Source organism: Puma concolor, chromosome C1 (assembly GCF_028749965.1).
Source record: "Puma concolor isolate L17-30 chromosome C1, mPumCon1.1.hap2, whole genome shotgun sequence".
In the NCBI taxonomy this organism is placed as follows: domain Eukaryota; kingdom Metazoa; phylum Chordata; class Mammalia; order Carnivora; family Felidae; genus Puma; species Puma concolor.
Genome location: NC_141674.1, coordinates 148,771,784 through 148,792,262, shown reverse-complemented (window position 1 = coordinate 148,792,262; position 20,479 = coordinate 148,771,784). Strand labels below are relative to the sequence as shown.

Below are 20,479 nucleotides of genomic sequence, written 5' to 3'. Positions count from 1 at the left end.
TGGCTACCTCAGCTGGTAGAGCGAGTGACTCTTGATCTTGGGGTTGTGAGTTCAAGCCCCATGTTGGGTGTGGAGATTACTTAAAAATAAAATCTTAAAAAAATTTTTTTAACATTTATTTATTTTTGAGAGAGAGAGAGAGAGTGCTAGTGGGAGAGGGCCATAAAGAGGATCTGAAGCAGGGTCCATGCTGTGAGCACAGAGCCTGATGTGGGGCTCGAACTCCTGAACCGTAAGATCATGACCCAAGCTGAAATCAAGAGTTGGCTGCTTCACCAACTGAGCCACTCAGGCACCCCACTTAAAAATAAAATCTTAAAAATAAATACAGAAAAAATACAAAAAAAATAAAAGAGAAAAACTTTTTCTGAGCAGGAGCAGACCCCTTTAGATTCAACCAGGCTAGACCATGTTGACCACCAATAGAGAAGCCCACCCTGTGCCTCCACTCTGTCACTCATGAGGCAATAGTTTCAGGATGCAAATAATCTTTATTATGGAATTAAACTTTACTTGAACCACAAGCATATAAGTATCTGTACACGACATACACCGTAGAAGCATGTCAGCCATCCTCCATCCACGCTTCCCAACGTCTAAGTGTGTAGGCTTTAAAAACTTCCCAGGTGGTAGCACCTCATACAAAGCATTGCCACACAAAATGACAACTTTAACATCTTTTTTTTTAATGTTTATTTACTCATTTTTTGAGAGTGACCGAGGGGCAGAGGGAAAGGAGGAGAGAGAATCCCAAGCAGGCTCCACACTGTCAGTGCAAAGCCCTACTTGGGGCTTTAACCCACCAACCATGGGATCACGACCTGAGCCAAAACCGAGAGTCAGATGCTTAACCGATTGAGTCACCCAGGCGCCCCTAACATCTTGAACTCAAGCCTAAACTCAGTTGTTACTAATTCCTCAGCCTATTCAATCAAGTTAATATTGAAATGAGATTTAAAAATATAGCCTCCTTGAAACACATTTTCTCAAAAGAAAAGAAAATTACTAGAAGGCAATTTAGTCATTTGTGAGTTCTGAAAAAAAAAATGAGGATCATTCTCTGCATTACCTGGGGTTTTCATCTTCATATAAATGTGTGGTCTAGAGTCATTCTATTCCATGATAAAATCGCAAACATAGGCAAACATAAGCCTCTAATCCTATTCTGTGGTGTACTGAAATCATGCAGGTGGGGCAGGGGGTTGGGTGGGGGGCAGAAAAGAAGTGTGATCACATTTCCTGAAGGGTAGCTTTCGCTATAGACCTACATTACACTGACATTTTTTTTTTCCTGTAAATATTCTAAATGTGCATGATCAATTTCTGTCACTTGTCCAACACCTAGTAAGTGCCTGACAATGTTCCAACATTTCTGGATTGGTTTCAGAAACAGAGTGACTGGTAACCGTATCTACAAGTGGCTAATCTATTTTGATGTGAGTTTAATTAATGCTGCATATGAAACTCCAAATGTTACAATCCAGGAGTTTTAAATTTTTAATTATTAGACTAACTCAGTTAACTTATTCCAAGATGAAATTTGAATTCGATTTAATGTGAGTATTAAATTCTTTTACAATAAATTCAATTTTCAACAGAAAGGGGTTTTATAAAACCACTCTATTACAATTTTAGCACATGATGAGACCTATATAAAAATGTCACAAATAATATATGACTTTAACACTACAGTTTGAACTACCCAAACTTGCAGGGAAGGATCAGGCTGCATAGTTATAACATCTGGTCCTGAAATCTAAGCTGCTGTCTGATGAAGCTGGAGATTAGGGGCTGAGGCTGTTGCCGTTACTCTGCTAAAACACCATGGGGCAAGCTGATCTGGTCACATTTAAGTCTGTCAAGACATGTCACACACCACAGCAGTTGGAAGAGCAGGTAGCACTTCTACTGGACAAATGGGTTTATCTTTTGTATAGAAACATCAGACAAACACCCTCATCTCCCTAGCATATGTACTTTGTGTTATTTTCTCTGTTATGTAGCTACAACCCACGAACCTTCTAGCCTTCCATATAATTCATAGTTCTGTGGACTCCAGCAAACACCCCATCTAAATAAATTAACTGAGATAGTTTTAAGTACTCTCCTTTTTCCTTTGTAAGGTTCAGGAAAGGTTTGTGTTCAGGAGAAGAACACGGGGTGATCTTTTTCATTCTAGACACACAAAGCTCCAGCTTTCTATCCTATTGCCGGTTCTTAGAGAAGGATCTTCTTACAGGAGGGTAGAAGTGGAGAGCTAGTCATTACTCCTGAGATGACATTTTACTCTGGGGTGCAATGTTTGAGTTTGCCTAGCCCTTGGTAAAGAGCAGAGTAAATACAGAAGAGGTATGAACACAGACCTCAGGAAACACCAATAAACGTGATTACTGATCCTTATGAAATTTGAGAAGGAAAATATGAAATAAAATGCGTAAACTTAAGAACCAGCTCCGTGAAGGAGCAAACTTATTAAAATTGAGTGGCTGAAGAATAGGAATGAAATCTTTAGACATGAAACCAGGGGAGAAGAACAAACACCTTAAAAAAAAATGAAACTCAGTTTTGAAAAATCACCATGCAGGTGGGGTCTGTGTTTTTTTCCACCAAGAAGAACGAGAGAGAAAAATTGGGTCCCCACAAATTCTTTATGGTCACTTTCACATGAAATCTTTGATTTCAAGGAATGTGGTTACACACATTGAAATCAATGTTACCTACTTTAAGTAGATAGCAATGTAGTGATGTCTATCTTCACCTGCATCATCTTATTTTATTTTTAAAGTACGTTCTACACCTAATGTGGGGCTCAAACTCAATGACCCCAAGGTCAAGAGTCACATGCTCTCTGACTAAGCCAGCCAGGTGCCCCGTGTCTGCATCATTTTAAACCATTATACATTTCAGTGTACACGGGATTAGATGTGCCTACATTAACAAGCTTAGAAGGCATGGAGATAAAGTTGGGTGTGAATATAATACTTTTTTTACTTCTCCACTATTTCAAACTTCTTAATAAGATCTGGATTTGGGAAGGATAAATGGACCATAATGATAACAGATGCTCTTTGTTTGGTTTAGTTCTTGTTATATGCTAGGTATTTATGATATCATTTAGTCCTTATGGCTGTACCATGAGCTAGCTATTATTTTTATCCCCTTTTGACAGATGATGAAATGAGGGCTTAAGGAGGTCAAATAAATGGCCCAGAATGACACAGTTAGTAAATAGCCAGTCAATTCCCACCCTCCTAAAGTGCTGAGAAGAGTTCTCTGCCTTTCCATCCACTGCTCCCCTGGGAAGGCACATGATGAACCATTACACAGACCTGCCCCAACCTACTGGTCAAACTGACCTTCCTGTTCAGTGAAGTGAGAAGCAATGAAAATATTCAACTTGAGCTGAGTCAAATATTTTATCACCTAGGACCTACCCTACTTATTCAAAACTCACTCGCTTGTAAAGCAACTTGGTTGAACAGGTAAATAAGCAAAGGGAAGGGCTAGAAACTTCCCCAGCTTTTCGAGTTAATGATCAACAAGTCTGTGAAGCCTGACATGGGCTGGCAGAAACAGGGAAAAGTTGAAAGTCCTTCTCTAATCCTTCACTTGGCAAAAGGATAAAAGGAAACTCATGCTCTGAACTTTTCACGGAGTGGGAGCTGACTTTACTAAACGTCTTTTCTGATACTTTCAAGGGGAATGCCAAAGATGGAAAAGAACAGGTCATAGCAATCCCAGTGGTGTTTTCTTGACCCTGGAGGGCCCATTAACAAGCAGCATATAATAATCTTGTCACCTAAAATTACTATTTCCACGAGCCATTAAAAGGGACTAATTACCCAAAACAATTTGTCAAAATTAAGCCTGACAGCTTTGCTACCATAATCCTCAGATTGGGCATGGAGGGGTGCTCCTGTGGAGAGATACTTAGTGACCTAGCTGTCACCAAAGAGGATGTCGGCTAACTGACCTTAGACTGCAGTGTGATGGAGCACTGCGACATGAACACAGAGCTTGACGCACCCTTGGTTGTGCCAGGGACTCCCAGTGGCTTTTCACTCTTTGCAGTCATTTATGGTCCCTTTGAGCACTGATGAAAGTTGTAATTGGAACCTCTTTTCACAAAAATACACATATGCCTATACACACAAAATATTCATGTATAATTTCAGGAGGTTCAGGGTCCCTGAATTCCACTGTGAATCCTTGAGAATCTACAGACCCCCATTGGACACCCGATTTAGCCCCACCTCTCTGATTCAGAATGGACTTCCAGGAAAATCTTCATATAAACTGTAGGCAAAGACAGCAAGGTGAGGCACAGATTCCCCCATGCACCACAGAACCCAAACAAGGCTGGGCCTTGGAAAATGACAAAGCAGCAAAGGTTAGCTTTGGAGTTTCCAATGTGGCCCTTATGACTTCTCCTCTTCCACTTATCCCGTCTTTTTCATGGCTCCCTTTACTCCTCAAGGTTTGAGTTTATTAAGCATTGTTATTTCATGTATGCCTGATAAATAAAGCATAGGAATCTCAGCAACCCAGAGCCTTTGCACTTCCTCTGTCTTCCCTGAAAAATCAATCTCAGGCTATTGGCTGCTAATCAAAACCAAGTTGAGAAAATATATATTCAAAGGGAAGATCAAAGCTAAGGAGCATAGGGATAATTTGTTCTTCTAGGTTGGTGTTTCTTCAGATGTGCCCCACTGGCCACCTGAATCACTACCAGAGCTTAATAATGCAGACTCTTAGGCTCTATCTTGGACCTATAGATTGAAGGATGAGGGTGAGAGAGGACAGTGATCTACATTAGGGAAAAAAAAAAACCTTTGTAGTAAATTATTTTCACATTAATATTTGAGAACAATTGCTTTTTAAACATTTTTAAATTTTTGAGAGAGAGAGATGAGCAGGGGAGGAACAGACAGAAAGGGAGAGACAGAATCCCAAGCAGGCTCCACATTGTTGGCACAGAGCTCAATGTGGGGCCCGATCTCACAAGCTGTGAGATAATGACCTGAGCTAAAATCAAGAGTCGGACACTTAACCGACTGAGCCACCCAGGCACCCTCGAGAACAATTGCTTTAAAGACTTTAAACTCTATCCTGAATCAAATCATGTTACAACAACATAACTGAACCCTCATGCTCTAGGTTCCCAAAGAAATGCTGATTCAGACAGAACCAAGATTTAATATGAACTCTGTCAAGAATTGTCCCATATCTTTTATAAGTGTTATTGAAGACACTGTCCATTATAATATAGCTGACATTTTTTAATTAAGTATAATGTTTGGATGAAGTTTTTATGATAAACTTCAAATACTAATTCAGTGTTTCCATTTTCAACTTACCTCCAGGAAACTCAGAACCAAATCTGAGTATTCAGATTTAGTATTGCACTCCCAAATGGCCTCCTTCATATTGAAAACTCCCCATCCACTCTCTTAAATACATGCCTCTATTCACCTTACCTTTGCTTAAATTATAGTAAACATTCATCCTTTATTGAAAGCTGCTGCTAATGCCTATTCAAAAAAATAGAGAATACAAGTAACTGTCAGTAGATAAATATGTTACTCTTTTATACCTTATGAAATAGTGGAGGGAGTGGGGATCAGGGGATGGGAAATCTCAGTTCTAGTCCATCTGTCTTTCTCTGTCTAGTTGGCTTTCCTTAAGCAGGTTGCCTCCTTTCACTCTCTGAGAAAGGGGCAGGTTGGATCTCAGAGGTCTCTCCCAAGTCCACACCCTCAGCTTACGTGCTTCCCATCCTCTTGCTGGTGTAAGGACCATGCTGTCATCTCCAGGAGGTCCAGCTGCAGCCATGGGTTCTTGATTGTCTGCTGGGTGCTGGACTGCCAACCAGAGACATGTCAGGATGGGCAGAGGATAGAGCCTGATGTGCTGGGGGTGGGGGTGGGCTCCAGGGGGGGCACCCAGGAAGCCTCACTGGGGTCATAGGGAGGAGTGGGTCACAAACAATGCCAACCATACAAGGGATTCAGTCAGTGGTCCTAAATGGTCCTCTAATATGTGAGTGTGTTGGTATGAGGGGAGGGAGGAGTTGGATAGAGGGTAGAAGAGGAGAACTAGGATAAATCAAATAAAATGATAGAGGCTCACCTTGATTAAAAATATATAAAAACGGCACCTGAATGGCTCATTTGAGCGTCCGACTTCGGCTTTGGTCGTGATCTCGTGGTTCTTGAGTTTGAGCTCCACTTTCGGCTCTCTGCTGTCAGCGCATAGCCCGCTTCGGATCCTCTGTCCTTCTCTGTCCCTGACCCTCCCCTGCTCATGCTCTGTTTCAAAAATGAATGAATGAATGAATGAATGAATGAATAAATAAATAAATAAATAAATAAATAAATAAATAAATAAAAACACCAACAAAGTAAGAAGAAACCATTTTTTTAAGTCTTGTTTTTGTAAAAGTAATAAATGAATTACCTAACATTTATGTATGATTTCCCAGATAAACTGACTGATTTTCTTGGCAAAATAATGGCTAGGCAGAGTACTGAAAAATTGTCAAATTAATGCTTTATTTGACTCTAGCACTCACCATCTCGGTATACGCTGAACCCTTAGGACTTGCTTGCTGAAGTAGCACAACTCTCTGCTCACAACTTTTAAAATAGAAACATCTGCATAGTTGTTGTTGTGAACAGACTCTATGAACTTTGTGTATTTATGGGAAGCTGCTGGGATGAAGCAGCCGAGCGTGCTGCCAAGGGGCCTCCAATCAGAGCTCGGTTCAAGTCCCTGCTCAGCGGCTAATTCACTGGGAGAATTTGGGAAAGTTACTGAACGTCTCTGAGCCACAGTTTCCTTTTCTCCTGTGAGGGTGAAGAGAGCTGTAATTGGTTGCCTCATCCCCTTCTGCAATAATATTTCAAAACCCTGACTTGTCTCCATTTTATTTTATTTATTTATTTTTTTTAATTTTTTTTCAACGTTTATTTATTTTTGGGACAGAGAGAGACCGAGCATGAACGGGGGAGGGGCAGAGAGAGAGGGAGACACAGAATCGGAAACAGGCTCCAGGCTCCGAGCCATCAGCCCAGAGCCCGACGCGGGGCTCGAACTCACGGACCGTGAGATCGTGACCTGGCTGAAGTCGGACGCTCAACCGACTGCGCCACCCAGGCGCCCCTTGTCTCCATTTTAGAGTTAAGAAATGCTCCAGCTCTAGACTGAATATAATCTTTAATCCTTGTTGTAATATCTTTTTTGCTTTATCAGTGATCACTGCACAGTCCCCACAGTCCACCATCCTTCATTGCTGGGACCAGTGGAAGAATATAAAACTGAGTTAAAATCAAGATTCTACTCCCTTTCATTGAACTGTAATAAAGTAATATAAAGACTGACTATATCCCCAAAGTTGCCAGTATCTGTCAAACGAAATAACACTGGATTCTTCCTTTATCCTAAAGAAAAAAAAAACACTGTGAGTGCTGCAAACAGTTAAAGACAAAGAAGAGGATTTAAGCAGAACTTAATCTTAAATAAACGTTAGGTTTCATGTGTTGCCATGCAAGCGTGTGTCAAAAGGCAGCACTGTCTTTTAAAAATGGATACAAATTGAACGTACTTATCACAAGTTCACAGTGCAAAAGGATTATCATCTTTAATCAGAATGTTAGGGGTTTAATTAAAGTAGATTTTGCTTTAAGGGAGGGACAGATGTATGCATATTACAAAATCATGGGTGAATTCATTTATGCACTATATAGTGGATTTACGTTATTCTGAAGGTTTAGCCTTTCGATGGAAAATAATTCTGTGAGTGCCACTATTTCCCTTCACCCTAATCTTTGTTAACACAACGTTGGATTTCCACTGTTCTTTTTCGGGATAATGAGATCAAGATAACAACAGTGACTTATGGGTGTCAGTGGCCACATTTCAAGCAGGTTGTACGCCTATCAAACATCAAAGGATCCCGGGGCTAGAGATACAGCAGCGTTATTGTATGAACTTTACTGCAAAGGAAGGCTTAACTCTAAGGCTTTGCCTCTTCCTATGAGGACAGTTTGGAGGTGCCCTAAGGTCCTTTAGGCCATTCTCCCGAGTCATTAATGTAGCCAGGGAATGAAGGAACCAGATGGATTTGCCATAGCCATCTTTCATGGCAAATGAGAGTTAAAGGTCATTGCTTTCATTCATGTGTTTGTTCATTTAGCAAATACTTATTGAAGGCCCATATGGCAGGTATTATTCTAAGTGCTGGGGATATAGCAAGAAAATTACAAACAAGGTCCCTGTTCTCATGGTGCTTATATTTCTAATGGAGAGAGATGCTAAGTACATACCTTCATGCATTAATATATGTAAAATAATATATAAGTTAATAGGTAAAGAAACCAGAAGAACAATGGGTGAGTGAGTTGAGTTGAGGTCATCCTACAGGCAAGGCTTCCCAGTGAAGTGAGAAGGGCCCTGAGCTGTTTGAGCCAGGTGAAATACATTTTCCCATGTCGTTTACCACTGATATATTCTCCCTCCCTTCCTCCATGTTAAAGCAGCTGCTTGTGAAGCCTCCCTCAGCCTTCCCCCCAAGCAAGTTTTTCTAGCTCAGAGTTTTTTCAGAGCTTCACTGCTGTGGCGAACTGATGTTAGGAAGCAGTGATGCAAGGTCGAACATGGTAGCATTGTACGCATGGAGTTTGGGTCTGTGTCCTGGTGGTTGATCTTCCAGGGGGGCCTGTACCAGGAATTCACCTTTGAAAACAGGGGTGTCTGAAGGAGGTGAGTCCTCATCACCTCGAAGAATTTTAGACCGAGATACTCCCAAGAACTACAGTGTTAGAATCACAGCTGCAACCTTTAGCGTGAAGGTTGGCAGTCTGGAAGAGGTTGGCTCCCTGAAAGAGCTGCAGGAGTGGCTTGGGAGAGAGCTGCTAGCGGGCTGAAGTCAGCTACCAACAGCTCCGGCATCCAGCCGCGGGGAAAAGGCAAATGCTGCAGGGCATCAGGAACTACAGGAAATAAGGGAGGAAGGAGTCCAGGAGGGTGCCTGCAGGCAGCAGAGAGAGCAAGGTCACAAGGACTTGCAGCAAGGACAGAAAGATCCCTCATAACAGAATCATTTCTCTGAGGGCTTGGCAACGTCCTTAAAGAGAGAAAGACCAGGGTCCAGGGTTCACAAGCTGAGAACTCTCCCTGGTTGCCAATTGATGCCTCTTAGGAAAGAACTGATGGTCATCACCAAACTGACATCAGGGCAGCACGTTTGTCAGTAGGCATTTTTTTTTTTCCTTCTAAGTTAACTGGATACCAAATTCTCCATTTGCATACTATGTGGGGCCGTGGCTCAGGTGACCACTTGTTTCTATAATAAAGAAATGTGAGGAGGCATTTCTTGGAGCAGAAATGTCTAAATCTGGGTGTTTCTACAGGCTGTGTGCTGATGGGACTGTTGTTCAGGTCAAGGTCAAGCTGCCACCACCTGTGGCTCTCACTCTCACTAACTTGTGGGGAGAAAAGCAGATGCTGTTGTTTCTCTGAAAGGGGGTATTAATGATGACCTTCGAAAGAGGATAAGGATTCGTTTGCATTCTTCACCCATATACTACAAGGATCTGCATGGACATGAATTCGGGGAGATGGGAGTAGTTAAGCCTAGTGGTTCTACAATTAATCTCTTCTTATGAACTACGACTTCTTTCTAACATGTATTTTTGGAAATTTTACCATATATATTTTGTTTATAGTATTGGATATATACATATATTTTTAAAAATTTTTTGATGTTTATTTCTGAGAGAGAGAGAGAGCATGAGCCAGGGAGGGGCAGAGAGAGAGAGAGAGAGAGAGAGATAGAGAGAGAGAGAGAGAGAGAGACAGAATCCGAAGCAGGCTCCAGGCTCTGAGCTGTCAGCACAGAGTCTGACAAGGGGCTCGAACCCACCAACCACAAGATCATGACTTGAGCCGAAGCCGGACGCTCAACCGACTGAGCCACCGGGGCACCCCTGTAGTTTTATATGTTAAAATTGACTGATTATAAGGACAACCGTTGCAATTAAAATTCCACTTGTGATTAAAAGACATATTAACAGGGTCGCCTGGGTGGCGCAGTCGGTTAAGCGGCCGACTTCAGCCAGGTCACGATCTCGCGGTCCGTGAGTTCGAGCCCCGCGTCGGGCTCTGGGCTGATGGCTCAGAGCCTGGAGCCTGTTTCCGATTCTGTGTCTCCCTCTCTCTCTGCCCCTCCCCCGTTCATGCTCTGTCTCTCTCTGTCCCAAAAATAAGTAAATGTTGAAAAAAAAAATTAAAAAAAAAAAAAAAAGACATATTAACATGCTATAATTCTTTACGTGTTCTTTGAAGTTTGCTTCTCTGAATTCCAGGACATTAGACTCTCCAGGTGTACTGCCAATTCCACTGGCCTGGCCAAATTTGAGATAATTTGAGTATCCAAGACAATAATGACAGAAACCATTTATAACACATTGATTTGAACAAGAGTCACAAAACAATAGTAACTACCCTCCACGACCAAAAAAGAGAGCGAGGGAGAAAGAATGTGATGAAGAAAAACTTTTCTTAAAGTAGAATTCCAGCTATTAAATGTAGAGGGAACGATGGAATTGAAAAATCACCATTTTGCAACCCGTGCTAAAATCATTAGTAAAAGACAGTTGGGTTACTGGGTGTTCATGCCGTGCCACATAGTCACCACAGAGATTGCTTGTTCCACACAAAGAGGGAACTTTCACTTCTCCATGGAAAGTGATGGAAGTTACCCCTTGGACCAAGTGCTCCAACTTGAAATGACTAATAGTGGGACATCTTCACATTACATCTCCCTGAGGTGGTACACTACAAAGCTTACATTACCATCAAGTGTTCTTGCCATAAGGCTGAATCTAGTGAGGCCACTAGACTTCACTTCCACCTACAGGAAATCTGCAGTAGAGATGAACAAGTGAGACTCCATGATGAAACACACAGACAAATCTAGAACATGGTATATTTAACAAGATAACAGCCTTGATGCGTTAAACAATCCATTGTCATAGGAAAAAAAGAGAAAAGTAGGGGAAACTCTTCTAGAACAGAGATATAACAACCAAGTAATATAATGTATGAAATTACCTTGATAATGGGTAAGAAAAAATCTATAAAAGATATTTTAGGAAAATTAGGGAAATTTAAATATGGAATGGATACTAAGTGATATTATGAAGCTACTTTTACTTTCCTTAGGTTTTTGGGTTTTTTTTTTTTTGATAATGGTATTTTGGTCATTACAAGAATACTGTATTCTTAGGAAATGATGCTGAGGTATAAGAGTTAACTGGCATGATGTTTGCAATTCATTAACAAATGAACCAGGGAAAAAAGCAAATAGATGTGTGTATACCTATGTTTTCACACATGTATATGCATATATATGTGTATATATATATTTATTTTTTTCTTTTTTTTTTTTTTTTTTAAATTTTTTTTTTCAACGTTTATTTATTTTTGGAACAGAGAGAGACAGAGCATGAACGGGGGAGGGGCAGAGAGAGAGGGAGACACAGAATCGGAAACAGGCTCCAGGCTCTGAGCCATCAGCCCAGAGCCCGACGCGGGGCTCGAACTCACGGACCGCGAGATCGTGACCTGCATGAAGTCGGACGCTTAACCGACTGCGCCACCCAGGCGCCCCTGTATATATATATTTAGAAAGCATGCATAAATGTGGCAAAATATTAAAAACTGTTCAATCTTTGTAGAGTGTAGATAGGTATTATACTATTTTTTTCAATTTTTCTGAATTATTAAAAGTTTTCAAAATAAAAAAGTTGGGAAAAGCAAAAATGCATGTAAATTAATTTTAAAAACCTACTCCACTGATGCTTTGTCCTTTGAACAGTTTTAGGAATATTTTATTTTTATCATGTCTTGATAAATTAAATTGTAACAGCAAACAGCAGCCACTACCAGGATCAAGAAAGTGGAACTTGCTGTGAAGTCCTGACTACATAACCTTCATGACCTTGGGCAACCCGTTTTTAACCCCTGAGGCTTGGTTTCCTTATTTGCATAATGAGAACAATGTTCTGCCCTCTCATAAGACATTATGATCATATTTAAACAATTATAAGGCATGCGTTCAACCCCAAGTAATATATAGTTGGATTCCTTTTTCTTCTCCTGCAGAGTGAAAATAACTTCATGAAAAAGTTCGAATTGGACCTGAGGCTTTCATGAATAGCTTACCTTTTAGATCACAATTTCTACGTGTAGCCAAGGACACTGCAGATTCCGTTTCAGTATTCCTGATGCCGGCTTTATGTGCTCTCTTCAAGCAGTGAAACTTTTCTTCTCTGGAAAAGGACCACAGCGCTCCATCTAGTAGACCCTGGACTGAAAGAGAATGGAGAACACTTAGTGGCTTGATGTCCTACCACAGTGGCAGTAGCATCATTAAAGGGCTTACTGTGGACCCAAGTGCTCTATGGCTGACTCTAACACTTGGGTCTGCACTCCTGGGAAAAATCCAGCCATCTGAACTATCCTGTCAAGGTATTTGGAGCAAGGCTGTGCCTGGCTCAAGAGTCTCTTGTGGAGAGGAGTCTCCATGGTGCTGAGTGACCTAGCTCTGGAACAAGTAACCATTGAGTGGCCGCAACAGCTAGCACTGTGCTCAGGGATAGCATGACCTGGAGGCTTGCTAGGAGATCTGCCTTTGAGAAAAATCTCAGGTTGCTTCTGTAACTGGGGAATGGCTCAGGGAGAGGTGCCGAAGGAGAAGCAGCAGCTCCAAGCCTCAGTGATGCTCCTGAAGCTACTTGAGGACCAGGATGGTGGTTTGGAGCCTGCAGTTCCCCATCTCCATTAGGACAATGGAGCCACATACGGACAATGGACTTGTCCACCGTCTTCTCTGCCACGCGTGTCTCAAGTTGCATGCCACCCTTTTGTGATCACTTTTTCCCTTCTAGGCTGCTCTCAGTGTTCATTTAGTTTCACCTGTGTCAACTAGTGAAGCCAGAAGGAAGCCAGGGAGGGGAGCCTGAAGCTATTTTGTCTCCTCCACTGTGCATACACTGCTCCCAATTGAAGAGGGAGGATAGAAGCAGGGAGGCCAACACACTCTGTCACCATCCATTATTTGCATAGTCCCCATTTTGGCTCCCTTTCTGCTCTTGTTCTCCCTTTCCTCTAGTTTACACACCACTTCCACCATGGCTGTCTGCTCCTCCTTGCTCCCTCCTCCTCAGTGCTACCTGCCAACACCTCTAATACTGTGTTATTTAAGCCAATTCAAACTCAGATGTCCCAGAAGCTGAGCAGGTAACATCAGTGAGGTCTGCCTGGTCTAAAGGGAGAAGCCTTGCCTCACTTTCAGTAAATGCAGCCCAATGTGGGCTGGGGCTTGCTAGGGCTGCCATGAATATATCATTTCATATTTTTTATGTGATGTTATCTCAGGAAGCCAAAAATCTGGACTTTCATGTGAAACCTCCAGAAATTTTCAAAGTTGGCAAAATAATTCACATTTAAAAAAAATACTGTGTGGGCCAAAGAAAACATCGACTCCAACAGGTTGCCGTTTGCAAGCTCTGACTTAAACCTAGTGATGACCCTCCCAGTGAAGGGGCCAGTGACCTATCACAGAGTCTCAACCCTATTAGACCCAACATTCCTCCTACTTTATAACACACAGGTACTGACACTACTTTTACTAACCTCAGGTAATGTTTGTACATAATATAACCTGTCTCCATACATAATTTTAAACAATTATTTTAATGTTTAGTTTTTGAGAGAGAGCAAGTGGGAGAGGGCAGAAAGAGAGACAGAGACACAGAATCCAAAGCAGGCTCCAGGGTTTTAGTTGTCTGCACAGAGATCGACACGGGGCTCAAACTCACAAACCATGAGATCATGACCTGAGCCAAAGTCAGATGTTTAACCGACTGAGCTGCCCAGGTGCCCCTCCATACATAATTTTCTTTTAAAGTTTACTTATTTTGAGGGAGAGAGAGAGAGAGAGAGAGAGAGCATGAATTGAGGGAAGAACAAAGAGAGGGAGAGAGGGAATCCCAAGCAGGTTCCATGCTGTCAGCACAGAGCCCCAAGCAGGGCTCGAACCCACAAACTGTGAGATCATGACCTGAGCTGAAATCAAGACTCAGATGCTTAACCAAATGAGCCATGCAGGAGCCCCCATATTTTTTTAAAATTCAGTATAATACCCTAAGTTTGATCCAAGAGACAAGAAAAGAAACATAATTTAAAATGAATTAATACATAGTTTGATGAATTTACACAAATACAACTACACCTTAAGATTTCTAGAAGGCCCTTCAAGAAATGGTAACAATCCTGGTTAGATTCTTTCTTCTGGGATGAGCAGAGTCTGCCCTTGAGACTGTTTTCTCCCGGCCCCTCACCCCTTGGAGCTCTTGGATTGCCAAGAGCTACTACTTGGCAATCACCTTCAATTTGTGTCAAAGTTGATTTGGGCACCCTTCATGGTTGAGAGATAAAAGAACCACTCTGAAAGCACCCATCCCTTTAGGATTCCCTCCCCCAAATATTTCTCCCTGTTTCCTGGTCCCCACTCTTCCCTGGGTACCAGATCTGTTCTGATATATAGGTGAATATACCTCAAAATGGTAGAAACATAGAATCAGCATAATCCCTTTTTCCCAGAGTTACCAGTGTAAATTAAAGGCATAAACAGAGGTATGATTTTGCTAACATCACTAATTGCATTTTAGTATTTGATTTGTTCTTGGAGGATTAAACCCACTCTCAATATAAATTCATTATGGATGTTTCTCTGCTGCTTATTATGTCCTTGTGCTCCCATGCTCTAGTAAGTTAAAAAGACTGTTTCTGTTCCTTTTTTAATCCCCAACTATTTAATTTTCTAAAGCAGAGTTTTTAATATAAATTATGGCTTTGAATAACAAAGAGTTCCTGACAAATTTCTGTTGCTTTCCCAGTTTATAACTTCTTCTGTCTTCATACAAATCTCCTAGGTACACACTGCATGTCTGATGAAGATTGGGAAGTGGGAAGTCCCTTTACCATAGTTGAGGAGCTCCTCAGCCAGGTCTTTGTCAAGCTCAGCACTTCAGGTGGTGATATGGTCCGAGATTACCTATTCAAACCAGGGCTTAAGGAAGGAGTCTGTGGCCCCAGCTGCTATTACAACAGACCTTGGTGCAGTATTGCAATGTGAGATTAAAAGTGTGGTTACAGAAGAATGTCACTGAGAGTTTACTTTTGACGTGTAGTATGTAATCTATTCTGCCAACACTAATTAATGCTGGTTGCTAATGATTCTCCCTATTTTCATCTTTTACATTATTTTCTTTTACAAATGCAATTAAATAATATTCAGAACAAGCATTTACATTTGCTGTCTTTCCAGATTCACATTTACAGTGTGATCAGGTTTAGATTTCAAGACAAACATGACTCTTGGACATGCAAATTAGTACCGGCCTTCAGGCTCAAATTTGAGTAAATTAGGTCAGGAATAAACTAAATGAGCCTGCCAGCAAGTAGCTTTCATGAAGTGATGTGACTACTTGATATTTAATCTTCTCTGCAGCTCCTTGATTACTATAATTTCTTTGCATCTCTGTCCTCTCTTCCTTCTGATTCTTGTCACATCCACTCCCTCCCCACCCCCCCCCCACCCCCCACCCCCGCCATGTAAATTAGGCTTCCTGGCTGACCTTCCATTGCTGCAAACTCTGCCTTGCTCATGGGACTCAGAAACTCAAGTCTCAGGGACTCAAGAAACCATTTTCTGCCAACTCATTCTTCCTGCCTGTAATGCCTTCTTGACCCACACTCTTTCACCAGATTACCTGCAACTCATTCTCCAGGTGTGAATCCATGGAGGGGGAAACGTCTGAAAAAACATCTGAATCCATGGAGGGGGAAAGAATAAAAGGCAACACAGATAGGTTACATTAAATTTCTTCAGCCCAGCTTTTGATCTACTTTTGGATCCATTCTGATTTCTATTTAGAGCCTGGATAAGGGGATATGTATTGATAGTACCCTTGATTCTGTGTCTTAACATTTATTACATTTAGTATTTACTCCTTGCATGTCTATTGCCCGGATAACACATGAACTCTATAAAGGCAGGAGCAATGTCTGTTCACTGTTGTCCCTGTAAGCCTAGCATTCTGCCTATTACATTAAAGGTACTGATAAAAATGTGTTGAATGAGTGAATGCTTTCACAGAGATGCCATAAAGCAGAGATCTGCAAACTATAATCCATGGCCCAAATTCAACCTGTCTTTATAAATAAAGTTTTATTGTAACACAGCCACATTCATCCATTTATATATTATCTACAGTTGCTTACACACTACAATGACAGAGTTGAGAAGTTGCAACAGAAATCATATGGTCTGCAAAGCCTAAAATATTTATTATCTGGCTCTTTACAGAAGAAGTTTACTGATCCCTTCCACAGGGTATAGTCATATCATTCTGGGGTTTTATAAATTCTAATACTAATCAACATGCGGTTAATTTAGAAGGTTCAGGTAGAGACCCAAGGTGGGCTCTGATGAAAAAGCCTTGGTGGGTCAGATACTTTTAAAATAAGTCAAACAAGTGGCTCCTTGAATTATTCACAATGTCCTAAGAGTAGGAAAGAGATTGAGAACAAAGTTGAAAATGTGGGCGTCAAAACTGATACTATTCACAGGTCATCCTGATATTTAGAGATTTTAGAACATTTATATCCGGGTTAAAGTCTCTTAAAGGTCAAAGTATTATTTAATCAGGTATTTTATCCTCATGAAAGTTTGCTGGCTTGCCTAAGGAGTGGGAACAGCAGCAGAGGAATTAGCTTTACTTCCTTCATCTCTGAATTCAATGCTGCTTAAAACAAAACAAACATTCACATCCTAGCAATAAGCTAAGAGTTCTTAATGAGGATAAAACTTCAACATGAAGGTATCTACAACAGCCCAGTGGTTTTATTTCCCACCATTTGTAGACCTCCGCTGTGATACGGGTATAGCCTGTGGGCTGGATGTATCTTGTTGCCATAAAGCAAAAGACCTAGAATTCATGACCATGAGTTGGATAGGCAGCAGAGTGCCTTGTGCATACTGGACACTTGTTCATATCCAGTGGCAGCCACAGCAGCAAGGATGGTACATTGCACTGGCATGTGCTATGCAGACAGATCCTTGTATCCCACACCCCCAAATTATAAGCAATCTTAATAACAGTACTATCCATTTCATTACCGAATGCACTGTTATCTACTACTTATTTGGGGGTAACAATGGATAAACAACAATCTAGAAGGATACCTCATTTAACAATGATTGCTAATATTCTCCTTCTGTTTCTAGATGGGCATCCATGGATGTTTTTCTTTATAGCACCTGTGAGGGCCATGGCTGGACCTTACCCTGTACACAGCTATGGAAAGGGCATAATCTTTTTGAACGTGTCTATTTCTAGTGAAGCATGGCTCAGTCACTTGTGGCTCTGTGATACTGGACAAGTCACTCCTCTAGTTCTTTGTCTGAAGTTAAATAAGGTTGAAATTTATCCCAAAACTGTGTCATTCTGTGAGCAAAATCACAACCCTTTTTATAATCTCTGTGCAGTCCTGCCATTCTGTCAACCAAACCTTTTCAGTTACAATGCCCTGTCTATATCTGCATTTGGGTACATAGTAAAATCACCTCCTTACAAGGTCTGCTCCTGGAGAAAAGATTTAAAAAGAAGGAGGTTTCCTCACTGCAGAAGCACATGCATGGCCCCTGACCAGCCAGCCACCTGACCAGTGGAGGTGGAAGGGCGGAGGGGAGGCTCTGGGAAAACAGTAGGAAGCATCACCTGGCCCTTCTCTAAAAGCCCAGCCTTCTGGTGTGTTGATGAGGAAAAGATCCAGCCAAGAAAAGGGGTGTAGTCACTGATAGGAGCTAAAACAAAGTGTTCCCCTGGAGGTATGAAGTCTGCTTACTTAGCTGACAAACAAGGCAAACCTTAGTGATTAATTTTTCCTTGAAAGCACATATTTCTGTCACTTATAAAATTCCTCAGCCTCAAAACTTATACTTATCCTCATCCATATTCCCTAGCAATTCTTCCAGTCTTCCTCTTAAGAATACCTAAGTCCATCTGGGCAATAGGCAGTGTGATCTCTCATGCCAGGTTTCCATGGAGAAAAAAAAAAGGAAGATAAAAAAGAAATACTTCTTTAGATTTCTTTAATTTTCTTTAAATTTAAATTTTTATAAATTTCCTCAAGGCCAGCCTCCTGACACCTTCTAGCCCACCTGGGTCTCTGCTGGTCTGTAAGTATGTTGCTGTATTTTGGCAGCCACCCTGTATGGAACAGTCACTTGGATTTCATAGTAGAAACCAACCCATCTCACCTATTCTCCCTGATGTACCAGTTCTGATAACAGTAACATCACAGCACCGGGCATGGTGCAGTAATTTGATGAGTTCATGAAGCATACGCATAATAAAAATGGAGGGAATGCCAATGCCATGCTGTTGAGAGAAAAGAGAAAGTCATTATACATCTTGCAAACTGGTACATGCACAGGACATATTTTCTTACTTCATTACAAGTTAACAGCCCTCAGATAAATTTACATAATCATTATGACTTTGCCAAAGCTGAGGAAAACGTAAGTCAGCTCTAACTGATGCCTACCTGACATGCTGATAGATGTGTCCATCTGTGAGGATCAGACAGAGACATCTCCCTGCCAGTTACACAGAGTTCAGCCCTCATTGTCAAGAGCAGAAGGTGGGGATAGCATGGTGTACTCATGTGTCAGAGCATGGCCGTTTCTCATCTCCCTACTGGGTTCTTTATAGTGAGCTTTTGAAAAAGAGCTTTTTGCAAGATTGACTTGATTCTCAGGAAATGTAAATTTGGCTGCCATGTTATTAGTCCTCTTCTACTGTACTAAGTGAAATAGTAAATCCATTTCATTGCTCTCATGTGGCCTTGTTCATTTGCTGCTAATTCTGTGTGAGCTCTGAAAGGTATGAGGGTAGAGGTGTGGTCTGCATCCATACCTGACAATTCGGAGCATAGGCAAGGCTACATTGCTATACATCATGACCACAACGCCTATTTCCATCATAACCCTTATTTTCCTTAGCATTTGCTGCAACAAAATCCACATCACCAGAATAGGGGGTCAACATAGGTTAGAGGATTTAGCGACTCCTGGTGGTTACAATATGTTCTAATAACTCTCCAGAAAGATTGTCTGTATTGAAATTTGTAGTAGCTGGAGCTGAGTTTTGAATTAGTGGTGATTTCATTTCTAACATAAACATTAGGGGGCTCCTGGGTGGTGCAGTCGGTTAAGCGTCCGACTTCAGCCAGGTCACGATCTCGCGGTCCGTGAGTTCGAGCCCCGCGTCGGGCTCTGGGCTGATGGCTCAGAGCCTGGAGCCTGTTTCCGATTCTGTGTCTCCCTCTCTCTCTGCCCCTCCCCCGTTCATGCTCTGTCTCTCTCTGTCCCAAAAATAAATAAACGTTGAAAAAAAAATTTATAAAAAAAAAACAAAAAACAAAAAACAAAAAACATTAGGGAGTCAAATGTGTTCTTCAATGTATTCACCTCTTGAGCACAAAGACTTTGTATGTGGAACAGCACCAGGGGTATCTTGGCAATTAGGTGATGCCTGCCACTAATTGCAACCATGACCATGATGTTCTCACCTGAGTTCCCTCACTGTCACCATCAAGGATATTAAACTAATGGGGCACCTGGGTGGCTCAGTTGGTTAAGTGTCTGTCTCTTGATTTTGGCTCAGGTCATGGTTTCTTAGTTTGTGCGATCGAGCCCTGCATTGGGCTCTGCGCTGACAGCTTGGATCCTGCTTGGGATTGTCTCTTGCTCTCTCTCTGTCCCTTCCCCTGCCACCTCTCAAAATACATAAATAAACTTAAAAAAAGAAAAAAAGAATATTAAGCTGTGGAACGTTTGAATCTCTGGGTTCACCATTTTTGGTTCCCAATGAACATGTCCTGACTTCCAAATGCATTGTAAGCCTCCTAGAGACATGAATCAAATCTGTATTAATTTGTATGTCCAAGATTAACAAGTCTGGGCTTTGGCACTGTCTCTGCCACTAATGAGTAGACTCTCTAAATCTCATTTTCCTCAACTATAAATTAAGAGAATGAACTATTATTTCATCTATTAGGTTCCTTCTAAATCAGATATTTGATAGGTTTATGATTATCACTTATTATGCAACATGGTAATAAAATGACAAATGGGCTTATGTGTTCCTGAAAAAGTCTCTCTCTCCCCCACTCTCTTACACACACACACACACACACACACACACACACACACACACACACATCCTCAGCAGCTGCTGGGGAGAAGGACTTTTTAAAGAAGGTGTCCCAACTGGAAATCCTCTGCCTTAGTAAAGGCCACTTTTAATTGGCAGACTCCTGAACATGACACACATTTCAGGTCTTT

The 20,479-nt window shown here is 41.4% G+C and overlaps 1 protein-coding gene across 1 annotated transcript in view; it reads right to left on the bottom strand.

The window, feature by feature from the left end:
* Positions 1–805: 805 nt before the first annotated feature.
* UPP2 (uridine phosphorylase 2) overlaps positions 806–20,479 on the bottom strand; it is a 36,791-nt gene continuing 17,117 nt past the window's right edge. The window contains 7 exon segments of the mRNA XM_086715216.1: positions 806–1,905; positions 5,766–5,861; positions 6,115–6,308; positions 12,226–12,372; positions 15,049–15,179; positions 15,832–15,895; positions 18,392–18,512. Coding sequence (XP_086571342.1) covers positions 1,735–1,905; positions 5,766–5,861; positions 6,115–6,308; positions 12,226–12,372; positions 15,049–15,179; positions 15,832–15,895; positions 18,392–18,512 — 924 coding nt within the window. The 3' untranslated portion in view covers positions 806–1,734.